The sequence below is a fragment of the Neodiprion fabricii genome, chromosome 5 (genome assembly GCF_021155785.1).
Source record: "Neodiprion fabricii isolate iyNeoFabr1 chromosome 5, iyNeoFabr1.1, whole genome shotgun sequence".
Lineage (NCBI taxonomy): Eukaryota > Metazoa > Arthropoda > Insecta > Hymenoptera > Diprionidae > Neodiprion > Neodiprion fabricii.
Genome location: NC_060243.1, coordinates 17,510,127 through 17,523,767, shown reverse-complemented (window position 1 = coordinate 17,523,767; position 13,641 = coordinate 17,510,127). Strand labels below are relative to the sequence as shown.

The 13,641-nt window shown below is 36.4% G+C and overlaps 2 protein-coding genes across 3 annotated transcripts in view; one reads left to right on the top strand and one right to left on the bottom strand.

Moving 5' to 3' along the window:
• LOC124182710 (lysosomal thioesterase PPT2 homolog) overlaps positions 1-9,407 on the top strand; it is a 26,614-nt gene extending 17,207 nt beyond the window's left edge. Inside the window, exons 1-4 of one of the 2 annotated variants that reach the window (XM_046570299.1) lie at positions 1,822-2,465; positions 5,036-5,285; positions 6,070-6,188; positions 6,296-9,407. In XM_046570299.1, the coding sequence (XP_046426255.1) occupies positions 2,271-2,465; positions 5,036-5,285; positions 6,070-6,188; positions 6,296-6,649 (918 nt within the window). In that variant the 5' untranslated portion in view covers positions 1,822-2,270 and the 3' untranslated portion in view covers positions 6,650-9,407. Of the gene's footprint in view, positions 1-1,821; positions 2,466-5,035; positions 5,286-6,069; positions 6,189-6,295 lie in introns of those variants that run through there. The other variant, XM_046570300.1, reaches the window with a different exon arrangement.
• On the bottom strand, positions 7,005-13,641 carry LOC124182701 (venom serine carboxypeptidase). Its single transcript, XM_046570287.1, has 2 exons — positions 13,161-13,641; positions 7,005-11,467 (listed from the first exon to the last, which is right to left on the bottom strand). Exons 1-2 carry the CDS (start codon positions 13,440-13,442, stop codon positions 10,352-10,354), a joined length of 1,398 nt encoding a protein of 465 aa, XP_046426243.1. The 5' UTR covers positions 13,443-13,641; the 3' UTR covers positions 7,005-10,351.

Genomic DNA, 13,641 nt, shown 5'->3' with positions numbered 1-13,641 from the left:
GCGATTCCTTACTCAGCAATTAAACTTGCCTCCAAGATCATTGACCATCTTTCATTTTCCCCTACAGATCTTGCGTTTACTCGAGTTACGAGTACGTAATTGTCCGCCCCTAGATAGCGATATCTTTCTGTTTTTTTTTTGTAGGTTATGAAATGGTTTTAATTGGAAACTTTTCATGACCCATATATTTACGATGATCGTACACAGTGAGATTATCTAAGCGAGAGAGTCTATAGTACAATAAAAATTGTATTTATGTAACATTAACTTCATTGGTTAAGAGGGCGCTCTGGTCGATTTCGACGTTGACGTTTATATCTCCAAATATCGAAGTCCAAGTATCTCAAACGCGAAAAACGATTAACGGCCCCATTCAATACGGAATTCTCAAACAAACACTTCAACGTATTTTCATTTGACGCAGAAATAAAGAAATGGCATGGATTCTACGTATTTACTGTTGCGATTTCGTAGATCGCTGCCATTTCTTTATTTCGTCGTCAAATGAAAATGAGTTGAAGTGTTTTTGTTGAGAACTGTATACAGATTGAGGCTGTTGAGCTCTTTTTCGCATTTGCGACACGTGGACTACACATCCAAAGATGTATACGTCACCGTCGAATCAACCAGGGCACCCCCTTAAGGTGCTTAACCTTATTGACTGATTTAAGGTTATTTACGGGATTCAATCACATTTTTTTTGTAAAACTTCATTTCGATTTAAAATCTTTTGTGACATGATCATTCAGATGTTAAGAACTGCACTCTGGTCAGCTGTGAACGATAAATTATCATATGAAATGATGAATTAATAATCGAATAATTTCCAAAATATAACCTCGACGCCTGTCTCGCACCAGAGCGCACTTCCTGAAAATAGCACGACCATTTTACATACAAGAAATTCCAGATCGATCCGAAGTTATCCACGAAACACACGCTTTCAAAAGGCCATTTTTATCTAAAATATTTTATTTTATCTCCATATCACTTTTGAAGACGTTGGAAGAGATTATTAGAAATGGAACTATCTGTAGATTTGACGATTACGCTAAATTTCAGGAGTCTACAATTAGTAACTTACATAATTTTCACACCTCGTACAGATCTGATAACACTTTGTCGTGATGTTCTTTGCATCGAATTGAATGATGGATAACTTATACGATGAAATAAATACTGCTAATTATATATTGGACCAGCCAAACGCGTTATACCAAGTTCAAATCGCAGTCCATACTAAAGTCTGGAAATTTGGAAAACATATTTGTGCAGTAACCCACCGTAAACAGCTATAGATATATAGAGAAAAGTAACAGATTCCGAACGCTTACGAATGCTCAACTATGTACGATTCATGACCATGATCGTGATTGACTTTGACCATGTACTCTTAATCAAAAAGCTTCCGACTTCTGTTCATAAAGACCACAGATTTTCAAGGAACTAAGGAAAATTGCGTATTCCTATGTGATTTACTATAAATGACCATCATTAACATAAATCCTATATGCATTTCAGCAATGCAGAAACCTAAGATTATCCTCGGGAGCCACCAAAATTCATCACACGATTTAACCCAGGATTGGTAACCTTAGTGTACTCTCAGTCAGTATTCCAGAGAAAACCTTTTTTACCGACTATTGACCGTCGGTAACAAGTCATCCGTTGGCGGATAATCTCCAGCTTCTACACTGGGTAACGAACTGTTCTTGGAGTAGCTCCTAGCTTACCGACAGAGCAACCCTTATCAACAACTGACAACACGAAAGGTGTAATATAAAATAAGCAGTAAGATGAGGTCGGGTTAGGTTAGATAAACTAGATGACATTCCGAGTAAAACCGTGACAAAGGTGGGTTATAATCAAAGATCAGTGTGATGTAAACAACTCGGAAAAGAAGCTAGTACTAGATAATTTATCAATTTTCCGTACGATTTGAATGATAGTAAAAGATAGTGTTCTCCGAAACAGTCTTTGTTCATTTATACTGAATCAGTATTCGATAGTGGTGTATTTTTTATACATATATACGTACAAGGCCCGGTAATTGAACTTGAACTGATTGTGAGAACAAAGAACGGTCAGTTTCAGTTTATTGTATCGCACAGAAGTGCTCTGGCAAATATGAAAGCACTGCTGACGGATGTTTAATGGCAGTTGTGTGTTTATTTATCATATCCAAAGACAGCTGACAATGTATTAGACTTGTGTAGCAGAGCCTGATATTGGCAACAACATCCTGCACATTTCCCTGACGCAATCGCAGAATGCTGCATATTCATTCAAGTTCCAAAGCGCGAAGGAACACGATGTGCTACCGCAGCATTTGCTCCGTTCTCATTTTTGCTACTCTGTTAGCCGCTCCTAATTATGCGGCCAAAAAGTACAGAGCTGTTGTACTCATTCATGGAGTCCTCACTGGAAGTGAAAGCATGGAGTTGATAAGCAAACGAATACAAGAGGTATGTTATCTTTCACGTGTCAAGGACACGAGGTCGACGATTGTCGCGTTAAACAAATATTTACGAATCAAGTGGTTGATTTCGCTCATCATGACTGACCAGCCTACAAATTCCACGTTCGGATACGTTTAAAGTTGAGAAAACGACGTTATATATATATATATATAAAAAAAAAATTCTTTACTATTTTGTTATTCAAATAAATCGAACAATACTGACCCGATCAAACGTAGAATTTCATTAGTTCTAAGTTGAAAAGAGTCGCGTCGATTGAGGCCATAATCATTAAAATCCGTTCATCCGTTCTCGAGATGTCATTTGAATTATTTTCCTAATTTTGTTACTTGAATAACTCGAAAAATACTGGACTGATCAGATTGAGAATTTACTCAGTTATAAATTGAAAACAGCTGCGTCTATTCAAATGAAAATTATCAGAATCCGTTGACCTATTTTCCAGATGAGTATCGTTAAATTTTTTTTGTAATTCATTATTCGAATAACTTCGACACTAGTAGACCAAGCGAATCAAAAATTTCATCAGTTCTAATTTGAGAAAATGGTCAGAGATGATTCTCGACATCCCAAATCGTAGAAATCTAGCAAAAATTAAGTTTTTACATTACCGAGGTGATTATAATAACTTTCTCTCTTAAAATTGGGAGAATTTAAAAAATTGATGACTGACGTTCGCAACGTTATTACAATGATGCATTCTCAAAAACCATCATTTCGCTACTTTAGAACAGTCTGAAATTCAGCAAACGACAATAGAGCAAAATACTCTCATATTCGAAGCATTCAACTCCTTGAAAATGTCATTCTAAAGTTACAACATAATGCTTGTCTTGATATTATCCATTACGTTAAAGTCAATGTTGTAAAGTATCTAGGTACTTTCCTCAGCAAATATCTTGTGGTGGTACCCAGGTACATTTTAGAATTACCTATATCTTTTTATAGGTACAATGTGAGGTAGGTACTTTATTTGCGTAAAAATTTCCCAGTAGAGCGTGCGTTCAATGCTGGTGGGCAATACTAAAGGAGGTTTCTACTTTGTTGGTCCGAAAACGTTCGATTTTTTATCAATCTTCTATGCAAAAATTATGAAATATCGAATGTTGATATTTGGTATGTTTAATAAGCGATCTTTATTGAACATGATAATACTTTTTAAAGTTTGACAAAACATGGATATTCTTTGCTTGCGGAAGTGCTCCTACACATCCTAATAAGCAATCGTCATGAAATTTGGCAAGCACGTGTACAATAGTCTTCATCACTTGACCCAGAATGAATAAGAAATATTGAAAAATAAAAAAATAGAGAGCTATCGAAGGGGAGATTAGTTTTATGTCAAAATTTGTGCAGTTTTTTGTTCATAAAATAAAAATTTTTGAATACTTTTGGATAATTCTGGTTCAACTAATGAAGACGTTTGTTGTACACGTGCCTGCCAAATTTCACAACGATTGCTCATCTAGGGCGTGCAGAAGCACTTCCGCAAGTGAAGAAAAAATATTATCACGTTCAATAAAGACCGCTTAGTAAACATCCCAAATATCAACATTCTATATTTCATGTTTTTTTGAACAAAATATTGATAAAAAATCGACTAGTTTTCGGCCCAACAAAGTAGAAACCTCCCGTAACTCCTCCGAGAGATAAATTATATGATGACATTTTCGAATGTCTACTTTTTCATAAATATAATAAATTTCATAACTCTCATAACTCGCATAAGACAGATAAGTGCAGTACTGTATAAGTGTATAACTGCTTCATATCACTCTTACATATGGAGAAAATAAAAATAGATTCTACTCGAAGTTGCATCAACAGAGGGTCACATCAGGTTGTTCCGTTAAATATACTTCGTAAAATGCTGAATTTACTTTAAAAACAGTAAAAACTACTGTGTGCAGACTAAAATCTGCTACATTTATAATAAAAAATACAGTCGACATTTGTATTTTTTTTTTTATCAAAAACCTTCATGTGTCCCTCTCTTCTTGCGATTTTGAGTAAAATTAGCTGTTTTATTCTCTCCGTGCACTTAACGTAAATAAAGTACCTAAATACCTATACCATAGTAGCCGTTTAAGTTTTTCGCCATTTCCTTGCACCATACACAGTTAAAGTATTAGGCTTCATATTCGTATTTTACTGAATCAGTTTCATAAATTCGACATCATTCCAAGGATTCATCGATTTACTGTAAACTTCAACAATTTTCGTTCGTACGGCTTTTTGACTTTCCTGTAACGCAGAAAGATTTTGTTGTAACAATATATTCATTCGTATGAAATGACGTATAAAATTCATGCTTAAAATTAAAGCTCATTATTTTGAAACTCCACGGACTTGCGGTATCTATTATATTTCGTGATAATGGAGGACGCTAAATATGTAGAACAATTCGTGATCTACAAAAATTATACGATTTGGGATTTTCGTCTGTATACTTTCGACAGAGTATAATGAAAATTTTCACATCGCCATTTTCACTCACTCATACAAAAAAGGAATCGAAATTCTAGGGTTTTTCCCAAGGGTTCCTGTAATTTCAGATGCACCCTGGCACTCAGATATTTAATACCGTAAGGTACGCTGGATGGAGTAGCCTGGAGCCTATGTGGCGTCAAGTGGAAGAGATCGGAGGTGATATCATTGCAATTGGCGCCGCGTTCCCCGAAGGAATAAATCTGCTCGGATACAGTCAGGGCGGTCTCTTGGCCAGGGCCATCCTGCAGAAATTTCCGGACCACAATGTCAGAAATTTCATTTCGTTAAGCTCTCCGCAAGCTGGGCAGTTTGGAAGTGAGCTCTCATTTCACTGAAAACCTTTACAACCCGCAACCTTGGCTTTACACTCCTTCACAATTATCGAGCAATGCACCATAGAAACTATAGTTCTCTCTTTATAGGTATGACAAGTACAGGAATTTCCAAACACAAAAATTACCAATGCAATTGACGAAAGATACGAGACGATAAAAAAAATACAAATTATACATTTGAGATTTGTATTTAAAAAGAATGAATTATAAATTGCATTTGTTAATTTGTAATTCGAACGAAATCAAATACAAATCACAATTATGTTTTGTAATTGAAGCTAAATAGATACTAATTACTTGCGAAATTTGTAATGAAATTGAAATTAACCACTAATTACAAATGCAATTTGCATTTCATTTCATTCTATTACTAAATCTAAATTTAATTTGTATCTCATTTCACCCTAATTGCAAAATACAAACATAATTTACATTCTATTTCACCCTAATCACTCCATTTTTTCCAATCACAAGATTCAAATGTAACTTCCATCTTTTCCTGCCCCATTACAAAATACAAATGTGATTTATGATTTGTTCAACCTAATTGCAAAACACAAATGAAATTTGTAATTAAAGTGTAGATAATTAAAAATTGTAAGTAGGCAGTGTCCAATACTGATGCGTGCGTGTAACAACTGTAATTTTTTTAATATGTACTCATTACGTAGACGTACAGTTCAAATGTACATACAAAGTTGAAGTTCGTCAAGTTTATTATCTTATATTGAAACAAAACTAAAAACTTTCATGTTATCCAACAGCACGATTTCTGCACCTGTTCTTCCCAGATTTGGTATGCGAAACTGCCTACGAACTCTTCTATTCAAAAGTAGGACAGCGGACTAGTGTTGGCAACTATTGGAACGACCCTCATCATCAGGTAATTAAACTGTTCTAAGTTATTCATTAATTAGAAAAAAATAAATTTCAATTAAATAAACAGACGATTATAGTTGGCTTTCATCCCAAATGTTTTCAATTTCGCAGGGATTGTACTATAACTACAGCAGATTTTTGCCGTACGTGAACAATGAAAAAACCACTTCATTGACTGACGATTTCAAAGTTGGCATCACAAAGTTACGCAAGATGATTTTAATCGGGGGACCTAATGATGGGGTTATCACTCCTTGGCAGAGCAGCCAGTTCGGATATTATAATGCCAATGAAACCGTGGTTGAAATGAGAGATAGGGATATTTACGTAAAGGATATGATAGGATTAAAGACTCTCGATAAACACGGGAAGTTGAAGACACACGTAGTGCCCGGAATTTCGCACTTTGAATGGCATAAAAACACGTCCATTGTAGATGATTATATATTACCGTACCTTGATTAAACTCGTTGAAATAATAGCTCAATTAGAAATTTAATGGAATACTTTCGATTAAAAAATGTTATTATGTAAGGAAATACTCTTTCAACGTGAACAGGGTTAAATAGATTTATCTAGAAATATCGAAGGACGTGGAAACTGGTACGTAAATAAAAATCTATTTTTTTAGTAATGAACGGGTATCAATAACTCTCATAGTTTTTAACGAATTGCCGTAATATCTAATATCAGCATAATCACGTGGTTCCGAGTGTTTGCGGAATAGCCTGTGTTCACAATTCAATATGGTGGCTATTCGCATGGGTTGGATTGCAGAATGTCTTTTATCGCATTTTTGTAGTAGTTTTTTTAAACGACGTACTGCGAGGTTTCAGAGTTTTTATTGATATAGGCATGTGTCCTGTAATACATGATCAACTGAATTTAGAATCTTGAAACACTCACTAGCATTGTACATAATGCTGCTGTTATAAAAGTGTAAAGTAACAATCTCACACGTGAGTTTAGCGAATGTATGAAATGTATCCAAATTATACAATTCTGATATTGTTGAGGCTTATAAGAGTTCATACACAGTTGCTCATTGTTATGAATTATAACATCAAACATTTATGTACAATAATTATAGCGTAATTATTAAGTATAACACCAAAATATGTAAACAAATAATTGTTTATTCTCATATAAGTGAATCGATCGAATAAAAATACGAAAAATGAATACAACATGTGAACCAAGCACTGTTTTGTCACGAAAACAGAAAAAAAACCGTAAAAATTATCAAATGTTAATTTTCCATGTTTAGGAGTTACTTGATTGTAAAACCATAATCCACTTACTCTTATCGTAATTTTCTTAGACGTAACAGACCGCTTGGCGTCTACCGAGTGCCAAAAACAATCGTTGAGCTAAAACGATATTCCAAGTGTTCCAACGGCAGCCATATTGGTTTTATTACAATCCTCAATTCAAAGGTAAAATCTCATCATCAAACATATCGGGAGTCTCTGGTGAAACTGCCGACTCCGAGCCACGCGGTCACCACCAGCACTAACACATGTAAAAGTCTTCGTTCGCAGCATTTGTCCGCTACGCTCGGTTCACGTAAAAGTTGTGCGTGTGTTGACGCTGGCGGTGACCGCGTGGCTCGGAGTCGGCACTTTCACCAGAAACCCTCGATATACAGATTATACAGAATGAATTGCTAACAATTGCATAGACCCTCGTCTGCGAACATCTAATGTGTATGCCCTACAATCTGGGAGCAGTTGTTTGCCAGGGCGGCATAATCGTCATAAATTTAAACAGTTCCACACGGTGTGCGTAACCTCAAAAATTTGAACGTCTGTTGGTGACAGTAGTGGCAGCTACAGCCCGATAAATTCAACGTTAATCGAAGTTTAAACCAAGTTCAGCCTATTTCTAAACTATGCGGAAAAAATTAAACACCGTTTAAACCGTGTCGGAGGAAACGGGCGTATCTTCAACTCAAAATTGTTAAAATTTTTGAGGTTACGTACATCGCGGACGGTTGGTTGCCCTGGCAAACAACTGCTCTCGAATTTTAACGCGTGCAGGTTGCAGACGAGGGTCCATCCATGCAGTCGTTAATAATTCAGTCTGTATACGAATAACAACAAAAACACATATTAACATACACTAATAGAGATTAATGATAAACATAACATGAACGTGACCGCACCTATCTTCAATCTGACCTTTCACTTGGCAAGCTATGAAAGTGAGCAAGAGAGAGAGCGAAATCTATCTTTGTGCTCAGGTCATATGATACGAGAACAGCAGCACAATGTCGTTCTCTCAGGTTTTGTAATGAAAAATATTATTATGCTGATTCAGTAGGTGGAATAATAAAATTTCATTAAATCAAACAAGTACAGAAGAATCTGAATAAAAATTTCAAGATTCCCATTTAATGCCTGTGTTGAATACCACTCAAATGTACGAATGTAGAAAAATATACACCAAAGAACTATCGAAATCAAAAAATTTCATTTCAGTCACATCGTAACGATACGTAGCAATCTCTGTACAAATATCACAGGTAAAATATCCCTATTTGCGTTGAATGACCTATCACAATCTAAGTAAGAGAAAACGCAAAAGAATCTTTACTGAATGCATCGAAATAGTTAACGAATTCTTAGACTGCATTGAAGTCTCGAGCAACCTCAACATGTACAAGTACGAATACGACATTGTCACTCAGTCAATTCCAGTCAACATTGAATTAGGCACGCAGTTAAAAAAAAGTGTTAATTCTAACGCCATCTTCCAGGAATTCCTAAACGAAAATAAAGTCTGGTCAATCTTTACCGATGGCAGCGAAACGACAATGTACTCGTAGGCGCTGCCTGCTCCTGCCCGATGAAAACGTAGAAATACAAAAAAGTTTGATTAAACATGCCTTAGCTTACACCGCCGAATGCCCTGCCCTAAACTAAGCAATGGATATACCACTCTCTTGCACAGATGATAACGCTTTCAGTTCCTGTGATTCCCTCAGTGCTCTTAAAAGTATTGCAAGTTCCAAACCTTCTACTTCAACACACCCTCTAATGTTCAAAATCAAGTATAAATACAACTTATTTGTTTCTCAAAACGCCCACAAAACGTTAAATTTTTTTGGATTCCTTCTCACAACGGAAGCGAAGGAAATTAAAACGTTGACACACTAGCTAAAACTGCAACAAACAAAACACTTGTAAATTTCTCACAAATTTCCCACACCTACCTCTTTGAACCCTTCAAATAAAAATGCTTATACACAAACAAATAAAGTTATAAAAAAACAAGGTCAAACTAGACACACAATACTTCACACACTACTTTCGTGAAAATTGTAAACCTTGGTTCCACAACAAAGACCTTTAAAGAGAATGTGTAGTCACGATAAATCATTGCAGAGCGCATCACTACCACCTAGGCGCCTCTCTTTTTCACATAAATGTTATGGAAAACCCGACACGCGATTGTGGCGAATTTGAACAAAACGCTAATCGTGTACTATGGCAATGCGTATTGCTTGACCAACAAAAAACATAATTTTAGAGCAATCTATCGAAGTGTAACTTACGCCCGCCATTGAATATTGAATCGTTAATTTCTGAACCAAACTTAAGAGCTTGAAGCTATATCCAGTGCTTTCTAAGTAAATGCAACCTAAAAGTATGAACTGGCATACCTCGGTACAAATATGTAAAACAACTACACCAACCATTGTAAAACTATTGTAAACTGAATCAATGTATGCAGATGTAAACTCTTATATGGGTTTCAAATGCTTATATAAAAAAAAAAAAAAATATCCTTCGGCTTCTACACACTGAAAAAATGACTCTACAAAAGCGAGTAGAATCATTTTGTCAATGTTTGCTCACAACAATTGATCGCTATCAATCCTGTCCCCCATCCAAAATCTTAGAGTCTGGTGGAGCATCATTACAGTCTTGCTGTTGGGGCTGTAACAGGACTGTAATAGTCATCCCTACTCCTTGCTGTTGCACGGCTAGTGCGGTCTCGAGTGAGCTCCCACCACGGCAATGCTACAGCAGTTACACTAGCTGTTTCAACCACGTCGGTGAAAGAAGACCGGTGATGCACATGGTGAGGAAATGTCAGGGGCTTCTAATGATAAGGCTTATATTGCCGCTCCACTATATATTAGGATGCTCAGATATTTAAGATTTAGAATGATTTGTTTCTGATAAATCTAGTGATCAAATCAAGGGCCCAACGAGGCTGATCGGATGGAACCATATGACCGGCATTACGAACCAAAACTTCAGTTAAACTCCCAGCAGTTTTTGAATAGCCAGCAAGTTCCTTGCCCACCCACCACTGCTTCCTGACAGCCTTTTTGTATACCTCAGCACCGGGCCAATTAAGATTCTTGAGGTAATTTTCGGTCGTCGGATAAGCAACTATGATATCCAATTGCCCATTGTAGAGCAAAACGCGATAGTGTTGTGTCAAGTCTGCTATGAGTACTGCTAATGACTGCATTACATCGTTTTTCAAGTGTATTTCGACTGTCTTATCCTCCGTGTGAAAAGAATTGTTCCCCACATGAATGGCTCGACGAACGTCGACTCGTTGCACCCATTCCGACATCCAGTCGGATTCCTTGCTATCTGCGATGTGCAAGTAGTTGAAATAGAAGTCGAAGCCGGTCAGATTGTGAAACAAGGAACCGCCATGCAGGTCACCGTTCAGCAGCTGATCAAATACGTCGAAAGCTTCGTCGAACTTCTTGGCCTGAATCAATTTGCGCCCTTTGTCCTCAAGCTGGTGGAACAAATCCCTGCCGTGCGAATCAATCAGTCCAATCTGGTACAAGTAATCTCCGTAGACTAGCTGGTTCTCTGGATCAGTGAGGCCGTTCCCGATGGCCAATCCCTTCAGGTTTATCTTCAGTTTTGCCTTGATATTGAAGTCTTTTATCGCATGCGATACTGCTGGGACGTATTTTCCTCCATAGGATTCTCCCGTAACGAAGAAATCATTCTCCTGCAACTCGGGGAATAAGGTGAAAAACTGGACCAGCGCTGTGTGAACATCTCTGCCAACGTGGGTCTCATTTGTCGCGTATCCTTTGTCATTCTTCGTGAAACTGTAACCTGTCCCAACAGGATTGTCGATGTACAATACACTGTGCGCTTTAGTCCACGAATATTTGCGTAGCTCCAAAGTCTTGTTACTCGTCACTCGGAACGGACCGTTTTCCGTGAACAAACCAAACAGTGATGTTGCTCCTGGACCACCCTGCAGCCATAACACTACTGGAGCAGATTTTGGGTTGATCTATAATAGAGAGCTTGATCAGCAATTGTTACTTCGAGAAGAATGATAAGGTGAAGTTCTACTGTTGTTAAGATTCACACTTTCCTGAGTTTTAAATTCACTTTTCATTCAGACTGAATTTTGAATAAGCAAATTGTTGGCTGAGTAATCCAAAATCTTTATTAGAAAATTCCACATTTCTCGGAGCCTAAAGGAAATTTTTCCGTAGTCAAACAAGTAATATTTTGTAGAGCAATCAGTTTATAATATTAAATCTATCACAATTGCCTCAAATTACATTGATAATGACATGAAACATCTTTACAAGCCATTTATATCAACAAAAATTCAAGAGGATTGGTCCCTTATTAGAAAACAGATAAGATTGAAGTTGGTGATGTTATTATACTGATGCATGTGCGAAAAAAATCGTTGTTTCGCAACTTTATGATTGTCTGGAATTCGGTAAAGCCATGATGAAGCAAAACATATTCATATTTTGAGGGCTCAGTTCCATCAGACGTTCTAAAATAGCAAAAGATGATTATTCTTAATGTTCGGTTACATTGATGTGAGTATCTCCAACCACAGAATATCTAGTTTAGTGCAATGTGTTGCTCAACAGTAAAATTACTCAAAGTCTGTAACTTTATATATTTCGAGTCTGATACATCCTATAATATACATTCAATTCCAAACGCATCAGAACTTTTACTCTGAGATACTGTCCGATACTTGATAGAATTACCCTTGCGTATCAGAAATGGGTCGAAGTATAATTATGACTTAAAATACACCCAGTATGTGATAAGGGATTGTGATAAGAAAGCACAGATAAATATATCAAAACATGAAATAACAATTTTGTCATCACTGTATGAAAACATGTAACGGAATTACGAAGTCTAATAAAGCAGGTTGAAGAGATGGAAAATACATCTAATAATATATGAGGCTGGAGTGATACTGAGATAATTTGATTTTTTGGTTTTGCATTTTGCACTTAATGGAAGAATTACTTTGCCGGATTTGAATTTAAGAAATATCTTTCTTTTGCTATATTACAGTTTACTGAATTTCAAACAATTTTGAAGTAGCGAAATAATAATTTTTTTCAAAACTACGTCCTTGTCTAAACATTCCTAATTTTGACCTTGTAACAATTTTATGGATGAATTGATAAGAAGCAGATGAAAGGACATCCCTGCTATGTGATAAAGATAAATCTACAGAACAAATTCGAGTAACACTAGCTGGTGTATTAACAATTTGAGAACAGATTTCAGAATTTTAGAATTACAACATTCGAAATGATTAAAATTTGGTATTTTCGATCTATTTCTAAAGTTTTGGGTTCATTTTGCTGGCTTCCAAGCACCCATAAATTTTGTGACAGAAATTCAAGATATCTTACATAATAGCACATTTATGATGTACAAAAATAACTTGAAGAATATCTGTGACACCGTACTAACAAAATTTTAATTCCAATTTTTTCAGGCAATCTCAGATCCAAAAACACCAGAATTGTTTCAATTGTATTTGCTACCATTGTCGCAAAATAACTTTTCGGAAGATTTTTTTGTATAGTTTTTTTTGGCTTCTTTACGTTTTGTTTCAGATAGTGGGCGCATTCTGAAGGATCATTCATTCTCGAATTCGTACGGTTTGGTCAAAAAAAAAACAAGTCGACTGTACACAGTCAAAATTTTACCTGCGACGGGAAGAACCAAAAGAAGGTATTTGATTGGTACTCCTTATTGACAGTAAAATACCCGGAGTAGCTCGGAACGTCGAGCATTTCATCATGCCGAACTGTTGCTAATTTTCTGGCCTCGTCAATTTTCCCGGCTTCTATTAGAGGCGTTAGAAACAACGGTTCGCCGGCATCATCTCCTTCTTTCAACGGGTAACTGGCCAGTTTTGGATACGGATTAATAAAGGCGTACACATTGTGTACAAGGAAAACCGTCAATAATAACTTCTGACAAATCATTGTCAAAGCACACTGCCGGATTATAAAGGATATCGAAAAATTAAACTGCTCTGATCCACAATTGGTCTTTCTCTCAGCACCCGACTGACAAATCTTGACCAAATAATACAATTCTTCGTATCTCGATTTGGCATATCATTGTAGTGTTTGTCGTGATCGCCGATGTAGCAGCACCAGCAACAGTTTTTCGATCAGGTTT

Coding starts and splice junctions, on each gene's coding strand:
- LOC124182701 (XM_046570287.1), bottom strand. CDS start 13,442: ATGATTTGTCAGAAGTTATTATTGACGGTTTTCCTTGTACACAATGTG. Junction 11,468..13,160: donor TTTGGTTCTTCCCGTCGCAG/GTAAAATTTTGA, acceptor TCTCTATTATAG/ATCAACCCAAAATCTGCTCC.